The sequence below is a fragment of the Spinacia oleracea genome, chromosome 2 (assembly GCF_020520425.1).
Source record: "Spinacia oleracea cultivar Varoflay chromosome 2, BTI_SOV_V1, whole genome shotgun sequence".
Classification (NCBI taxonomy): Eukaryota; Viridiplantae; Streptophyta; class Magnoliopsida; order Caryophyllales; family Amaranthaceae; genus Spinacia; species Spinacia oleracea.
Genome location: NC_079488.1, coordinates 5,967,689 through 5,976,983, shown reverse-complemented (window position 1 = coordinate 5,976,983; position 9,295 = coordinate 5,967,689). Strand labels below are relative to the sequence as shown.

Genomic DNA, 9,295 nt, shown 5'->3' with positions numbered 1-9,295 from the left:
TCAAGAAATCTCTCTGTTTCTCTAAAAACCCTAACCTTCTCCGCCCCTGTTCTTCGATTTTTTTGGTGAGATCTCTCAGATCTTTGGGTTTTTCGCTCAAATTTGTTCTCAAACTTTAACCGGAACCACATTCCGGTGAGATCCCCTCTAGTTTTGTCCCCTTTGTCGTCCCAAATCCCGGTTGGTAATCGATTTTCTGGTGAAATTTTTTTTGGGGATAAAATCGGAGTTTTATTAGGGTTTTATTAATTTCTGAATGGGATCCTCTTCCTCCAAATATCTTCCGAGTAATTCGGTGGGTACTTCTGGGCAACGAATTCCTGACCCAAACTGTGATTGGGGCTCGAAATGCAATTGTCCCAACAACGACCACTCGTATTCTGGCGAGTATCTGAATAATTTGAGGTTGGCCCAGAAGGAGAACACGAGTACTCGAAATTATCTCAAAGCTTGGTTTGAGAAAATGAAAGTGGAGCCTGGTGAAGAGGTGGAGTCCAAATACGACGATCGAGTCCCCAAACCAGCAGATCTGAGATTCTTTGGAGGAGACGAATCTGATGAGGTATATTTACTTATTTTTGGGTTGTTTTCCTGATTTTTCGAGTTAATTAGGGTTTACTCTGTTTTTGGGATTTTTTGTGTTTCTTGGAGAAAATCTGTGATTTTTGGTTGAAACGTAGGGTTTATAATAAAAATAGGGTTACTCTGCATGTTCTGATGTATTGTGATTTTTTGTGAATTTTTATGATTTTTTTTCATTTGTTGATGATTTTTGGTTATTTTTTTAGATTTAACATTGGTTCATTTGTTTTCGGTTTATTTCAACATGCATGTCCGAAAAATGTTGATCTTATTGTATTGTCATGAAGTAGTTTGATTTCATCATGCATGTCCAAAAAATGTTTGATTTTTTGTGTTAAATGATGAAGTTTTCGAATTGCATGTCAGAGATCCCTTGATATTTTTTGTTAAATGATGAAGTTTTCTAATTGCATGTCAGAGATCCCTTGATTTATTTTGTTAAATGATAATTTTTCGAATTGCATGTCAGAGATCCCTTGATTTTTTTGGTTAAATTATGAAGTTTTCGAATTGCATGTCAGAGATCCCTTGATTTTTCTCGAATTTTATGACTTTTTTAAATTGCATGTTCAATACCATGAATGTTGGTCTGCTTTGGTTGATTTGGATGTTCAATTCCATGATTATTTTGATGATGTTGTTCTTTGATCTTGTTAAGTTGATCTAGTTCAGTTGCATGTTGCATGTTCTTTAAATTTCATGTTGAATCCCGTGGTTGTTCTTTGGTGATGTTGTTCTGTTCAGACATGTATGATGGTCTTCGTATGATGATCTTGTGACTTGATCTTTTTATGATGATCTTGTTCAGTTTAAATAATAAATCCCATGAATGTTTGTGATGATCTGAAATATATTAAACATATTTTATGTCCCCTCTTGATTGCAAGGAACCCAATCAGTCTGATTCATTCGACCTATACTATGTGGGTGAGTGTGAGAACACAACTGCTGGTCCAGAGGTTTCTGATGGGCAATGTTCGGTTTCGTCCCCAAACGTGAAGGAAGATGAAATAAAAAAAAAGCCACCTAAGGGTGTTGATGATGCTTAGAGATAAGTGTGTCTTCTATAAACCCTCTTTTAATTATATTTGGATTGCTGGTTAGCTGTGGAGACATAAGGTGGAGTAGCCAACAACTGTGATCTGTTGTTGGCAAGGGGTGTTGTTGTTTTGTTGATGATGTTATAGGGTTTAGAGTGTATTCATGTCCTCTATTATTGTCTTGTTGCTTGAAACATGTTGCCTTGTTGATTGATGAATGTTGCCTTGTGTGCTTGCTGGTTTTAAAAATGTTGCCTGTTAAAAATTGTTGTGATATTGGTATAAAACCTTATGTACCCACTGATCTGTTTGTTGGTTAACAACTGTGATCTGTTTGTTGATTGTCAACTGTGATATGTTTGCTGGTTGATTAGTGTTGCCTTGAGAGGGGTGAAAGCATATGGGATGGGTTTATGAATAAAATTTTAACATATGATTGGAAAAAAACAGTTTCATTAAAGTCCCCTCTTATTGTTTGCCTTTCCTGAATGTTTGGTCTGTGATGTTAGGGTTTGAATGAGGTCTGTGATGAGTCTTTCAGTGCTGAGAAACTATCCATGTTTCATAAACCACAGTGCGCCATTAGCATCCAACCGTAGGCTGTATGAGGCTTTTGTGTGCTAATGATTTGTGAACATGGTGTGCTTCAATGAAGCTTGGGGACATCTGAGACCAAAATTTACATGATTTGTGATGGCTTTCCGGTCTTTTGCCAGTTTCAATGTCCTAGGAAACAATGAAATTGAATCCTTTACATATAAACTGACATTAGACGGGAGAGGCAATACATGTCTTGTATATTTAGTTTTTAGTTGTCCCCTTAAGTACCTTTGTTATGTTACATCGATGATGAGTCTTTCATATGCTGAGAAACAATTCAAGTTACCTACACTCACTCGTGCTGCCATTAGTATCAGTGATGATGCTTCTCAGGCGCTAAGTGTGTGTAGGTTGAATTTGTTTCAATGATGCTTGGGGACATCTGAGATGAATTTTGATGTCATGCATGTTTCACTTTTGTTAGTTAGGTGGTCCTTCAAAGGGGATTGACTTATTGTTAAATATCCAATGCTGATAGTTCACAATTTGTCAATTCCCTTTGGAAGGACCACCATGACACTTAAACAACATGTTTGATTGTGGTGTTAATGATAATCAATGATGTTATAGGTTGATATCCTGAGATTTATGTTTCAATACTTGTCCTTTAACTCCTTTTGTCTAATGGAGTGATTGTCATTTCACATGATCAGTAGTAAATATCAATCATTCCGTTAGGGAAAAGGATGTTAAAGTTGAGAAAATGTTGATACAATAGATCAATGATGCTATTCAACAACTCTGAGATTGAAACCCTAATGTTTGCTAATGTCTCATGTGTGAGTTTGATCATTGTGATCTGTGATGTAATTGTTGATTATCTTAGATTTTGGTTTCTAACATATTCCCTCGTCCCCGTTTACAAAAGGGGATAAATTTCATTTCACAAACGAAGAAGTGATCATGTAATCCCTTTTGTGAAAGGGTGATGAGGTTGTTAAAATTTAGAAACATACTAAATATATGTTGTAAATCAACCTAACTGAGATTGTTGTGCCTTGTCCATTGCTGCCTTGTTATTTGTTTTGAGTCATTTATGATGAGTCTTCATTTGCTGACACTCAAACCCTATATTCCATTAACACACATGCGCCATTAGCATGAATAATGCTTCTCAGGAGCTAAGTGTTGGTGGATGGGGTTTGTGTGAGGGATGCTTGGGGACATTCTGAGATGGTTGTGTGTACTTGCTTCTATGTACTTGATGCCTTGTTCTTGATGCTTTGTTCAATGATGAATTGGTTTAAGCATATCGACATTTACTTTTGTTGACGCATCGGTTTCTAAGTGGGAAGATTTTCCATCTGAAAATGATGTGATATGCATTCTTTCCACTTAGATGCCGATGTGTTTAGAGAAGTGATTTTGCATATGACTTTCTAAGTATGTTGTAAGTAATTACCTTGCCTTTGCTGCCTTGCTCATGCCTTGTATTTTTTGAGTTGTTCAATGATGAAATGGTTTAGTAACTCGAATATTACATCTTTTGACGCATCGGTTTCAAAGTGGGAAGATTTTCCATCTGAAAATGATGTGATATGCATTCTTTCCATTTTGAAGCCGATGTGTTCGAAGTTGTGATTTTGCATGTCCTGAGTTTCCTAAACTTTTAGTATCCTATGTCAAATGGAGTGACTTTCCTTTCCCATTTCTGTTTGTGTTAGTCATTCACTCCATTTGGGAGGAGGATATTAAAGTATAGGATTCAATGATGATGAACAAATACAAACTGAGAACAACATGTCCCCATGCTTTGCCTTGGCTTGAAAATGAATTCATGTGTTGCCTTGAAAACATAAAGATGCCCCCTTCATGGTTTAAGGAATGGCTGACTGATTCAATTGATGTTTTGTGTTTCAATCACAACTAGAAATAATAAACATGATTGTGATTATGATGAACAAAAACTAAACTATGATTGTGATTACCTAGTTATTGTTGCCTTGTGCATTGCTGCCTAGTTATTGTTGCCTTGTTCATGCTGTCTTGTTCATGTTGCCTTGTGCATTGTTGCCTTGTGCATTGCTGCCATGTTCTTGCTTCCATGTACATGTTCCCTTATGATTTTGCATTGCCCTGAGTTCATATGTGATTATGCCATGTACATGAATAAGTACATGAATGTGAGTATGATGAACAAAAACTAAAGATTAACAACAATAAATTGATTCATTCATTCTTCCAGTTGATATGTTGCTTCCAAAATGTTTTAAATACATGTGATGCTTTCATTCAAGATTACAAAAGTGACATTCTGTTTGTTCTTGTAACTTTTAAAACATGTTCCCAAAACACAAAAAGTAATCTCTCGTTCTTGCTCTATACTTCACTGATTTGCTCTCCATTCATCAACAAGTTGTTTGCATTCATTCACAGCCCACCTTGGGGCCTTAACTTGTTCTGGCAGATTCCTCTCATCTTCTAAAATCTTTTTCTTGTTGTGTGGGAGTTGGTAGTTGTTGTCCCCCTTGTGTTTCAAAATTTCATTTCCAACATATTGAAGTGACATCCACACATTAGATAGAGTCTTTGCATGCAGTTCATTATATGCCTCAGCCACAACACCACTTAAATCTTCAACTGTTTTAGGCATCTTTTTGTGCATTAGTGATTGAATTGACCTAAAGAAACCCAAGTCTAATATGTTACAATCTGGACTGTTTGTTGGCTGCTGAGTCAATATCAATGTAAACCCATCTTGCTTGTAATGTTGCTGCCATTCTTGATCATTTTGCAAAATGTGTGCCTTTGCATTGTCTTGAATGATGTATATCACCTTTTCCCCCCTCATGTGGTGGCCATTTCTCTTTAATTGCTGGGATTAGGTAGTTGATTAGCATGACCCTAGTTGCAATCTGATTCACTGACTTGATTGGTTTAGTCTCAATTGTCCCCTTCACTCTGTTTTTGGATGTTCTCTTTGCTGCCACTACATCTGTGAATGGAAATATACCAAGTTTCCCATCCCACTCACACTGCCCATCTTGTCCCCACCTTGGCCTTGCTACTGCTGCCATGAACATGAACTTTGGAATCTTAGTTCTTGATTTTCCCTTCCTGTGTGGAAATGGTTCATTGTTTGCTAAATAAACTCTTTGACTTTTTTGTGTAAGATAGAACCATTTCTCATCGATGTGAATGAAATCATACATGCTGTAATATGTGGGATCATTTGGTATTGAGTAGTCCATTAAGAGACCAAGTACCCACTTCATCCTTGCCATCTTGCATTCTTCTGAAATGCCTGGATTCAAGGGACTTGAATGTGGTTTTATCTGTTTTCTTTTCACCATTCTCCAAACTGTTGTGGGACTCAAATTAAGCATCCTTGCAAGATCAATAATGGTTGTTCTATCCCCCACGCCTATGGAGGCTATAGACTCATATGTTACTTGAATTCTCTTCCTCCCACAGTTGTGATATTTGCTATCATAGAAATACGAATCCATAGCTGCCTTATGTGCCAATGCTCTCTACCATATTAAGTCTAATTGTCATCCTTGTGTAACCAAACTTTATAACAGCCTGCCTATTTGTCCCATGAATGAGTTCATCTGAATGCTTTTCTTTTCTTAAGAGAAGGAACAACAAGATTTCCAACCTTAATTCGTTGTTAATCCTTGGGGTTCTAGGCTTATGATGATTTTTCTCTGTTTCTGTTTGATGAATTGGAGATGGTGGGAACTCTTGTTGTGCTGGCATGTTCAAATCAAACAAAAATGGAACTGAGTGGTTATCTGATATACCTGATGTATGTTGTGGTCCCACTTCACATTCATGTGCATATTCTTGTCCCACTTCATTAAGATCTGACAATTGTTGATTATGCTCAAAGTCCCCAATTTGATGAGCATTTACTTCACTTTCAGCATTTTGGGTTGCCTCATCATCATCATAATCTGAATCAGAGTTCGTGCCGTCTCCTTCATCATCGGAAAAACCGAGGAACTCGTCCTCCTCTTGATCTGAAGTCATTAATGTCCCCTTGCTGATTAATTATAGTGCATTTATTGCCTTTGGTTTTTTGTTGTTGTAACTGATCATAAAACAGTTGGAATTTATGAGGGTTTTTTGGTAGAAATTGACCCCTATTTATAAAGGGTGTGTGGTAAATGTAGAAAGTTTGGAGGGAAAATTTGCAGCCAAAAGTTTGGAGGGAAAACTTTTGGCTGAAAATCTGTTTTTGGAGGGAAGTGTAAAAAGGGAAGTGGACTTTCCCAATTTGGGAAGTCCTCCATCCGTTTTTTATTTTGTTGCTTAACTCTCATTGGATGAAATAAATCCAACTCATGTACTTTGGTCCCCACTTCAATCGGATTTTTTCTGATTTTTGATTAATTAATTGAAAATATCCCCTTTCCCATAATTCTTTAATATTTTCTCTCTCCTTACTTTATTCTTTAAAAAGGAATCTCTTGCACATTCTTACACACAATCATTTCTCTTACACCCAATCATTACACTTATACCCATACAAAACAAGATTCTATTTTTCTTAAAAACCCCCCAAGATTCCAAATGGATACAACATTTAGAAATGAGGGAGTACTATTATTATATTAATATTATATGTAATTATTGTTATTAATAAATAATTATGATTATTGTAGTTATTATTTATTACTATGAGTATTGTTATAAATATTAACATTATATTTATTATTAATTATTAATTACTAATTATTAATTATTACAGTAATTGTTTATTATTTTTATTATTTTATTATTTTATTATTTGTTATTTGTTATTTTTTATTTGTTATTTGTTATTTTTTATTTATTATTTATTATTTATTATTTATTATTTATTATTATTATTTATTATTTATTATTTATTATTTATTATTTATTATTTATTATTTATTATTTATTATTTATTATTTATTATTTATTATTTATTATTTATTATTTATTATTTATTATTTATTATTTATTATTTATTATTTATTATTTATTATTTATTATTTATTATTTATTATTTATTATTTATTATTTATTATTTATTATTTATTATTTATTATTTATTATTTATTATTTATTATTTATTATTTATTATTTATTATTTATTATTTATTATTTATTATTTATTATTTATTATTTATTATTTATTATTTATTATTTATTCAGTTCAGCTCCATTCAGTTCAGTTCAGTTCAGTTCAGCTCCATTAAGTTCAGTTCAATTCAGTTCAGCTCCATTAAGTTCAGTTCAATTCAGCCAAATAAAGCTCAGAAGAACAGGGCCTAAATTAGTTATGCTTCTATAACGTTTAGTTATGTTCCATACTTTAAAAGTAAAAGAAGTTAATATATTATAAAAAGATGACGTCAAGCTCGATCTGATGGTAAGCGCTCATGTAAGATGGTCTTACAAGAAAGTTGTACCCACCTTTAATAAGAGTTTTTGAAATTGTCATCCATTTGAGTTATATATAGGATTTGGAGAGAGTAGTGGGCCAGGTATAGATGGGCTTGAATTAAAAGCATTTGTTGTAGTAGATGGGCTTGAAGAGTCTAGTTGGTCAGTTTCAGACTTGACATGTAGATTTCAGACTTTGGCAAGGGTGTTGGAGGTGGCTTTTATAAAAGCTATGGAGGATCTTTTTTATATATATATATACTCCCTCCGTATTTATTTAAGGGATACACTTGCCTTTTCTTGCTGTATTTATTTAAAAGATATACTTGTCATACTAGTTGTTAGACCGTGCGCTAGCGCGCACGATCCCCCAAGATATATAAACTTGTTTCGTAAAAATGTTACGTAAAATACAAACATTTACAAATTTGTAGTAAATGCAAAAAATTGGGTAACTGGTAGAAAAGTTATGTTGAAATTCAATTTCCATGTAATAAATACAATACGAAACCAATACGTTTACTTGATGTTGAGAGAGATAGAGGAGATAGTAAACACAAACATCATTACACAAAGTTATGAGCGGAGGAGAAATCAGGAGCATGGTTCCAATGGAAGGGGGGTTTGAGGGAGGAAAGTAAAGCGAAAGAAGATACGCTCAAATGAACGGGTGAGAAAAATCTCAAAGCAAAGGAGAAAGTGGCACTGGTAAATAATCCGAGGGTAAGATAGTCCATGCACTATTATTAAGAATAAGACAAATACAAAAACAAAGCACAAAATGGGGGTAGAATCGGTAAATCACTATTGGGTGAATAGTAAACCAAGTTCAAAGCTTTATAAGTGTTAGGATTTAATAATTTATCAACCCCACCATCTAATTAAATAATACATCTAATTTACTCTATGACCCATCATCCTATTAAACAAATAATTTCAGAAACTCACCCCACCTCCCATCCCCCAAAATGACATGGTCCCTACTTGTGTACTTATTAAAATATCTACCCAACCCCACTTGCTTTATTATTTTATTTCATTCAATTTTTCTTCTTAATACCCGTGTCCGACCAAGTGTATCTCTTAAATAAATACGGAGGTAGTAATATTAATAGAAAAATGTAATTTGCATTATTTAAATTCAAAAAATGAGGAATCTTTATCAACATTAATTAATTGTTACATCGCATGCATGATATCAAACGTAATGAATAAAAAGGGTCAGAGGGAGTAGTCTTTACTATTTAAGTTGTTGTAGCTGAGAAAACCATATACTACGTATAAGTGTTCTTTACAATCTACATTGATGGGTTATTAGATGGGTGGGTTAATTAGGGGTAAGTGGCCGGGTACTTCGTATATTAGAGGTTAATTGAGTTAACTAGAAATTGATGACGTCATAATGATATTTTGTATTTTAAGTTTTAAAGCAGAGCTATTTGATGAATGTTCCCGAAATTCAGGGGCATTTCATGAAAAACCGCTGATTTTATAATTTTTGGCACAACCCTAGCTACGTCGTCTCCAATCGTCCATCCCCATTGTAATTATTGGTGTTATTATTATAATAATAATTAATATTATAATAATAACAACTATATTAATTATTAAAAAGTTATGGTCTAGTATGGTGTGGTCTGAATGTTGCTAGTATGATCTGATCTGATTTAATAGGATCTAATCCAATAAGTAACAATGAAAAGGTGAAGAGAACA

General features: G+C 34.0%; 1 protein-coding gene across 1 annotated transcript; it reads right to left on the bottom strand.

Moving 5' to 3' along the window:
* Positions 1-4,948: 4,948 nt before the first annotated feature.
* On the bottom strand, positions 4,949-5,671 carry LOC110803191 (uncharacterized). Its single transcript, XM_022008681.1, has one exon. It carries the CDS (start codon positions 5,669-5,671, stop codon positions 4,949-4,951), a length of 723 nt encoding a protein of 240 aa, XP_021864373.1.
* Between the last annotated feature and the right edge of the window lie 3,624 nt (positions 5,672-9,295).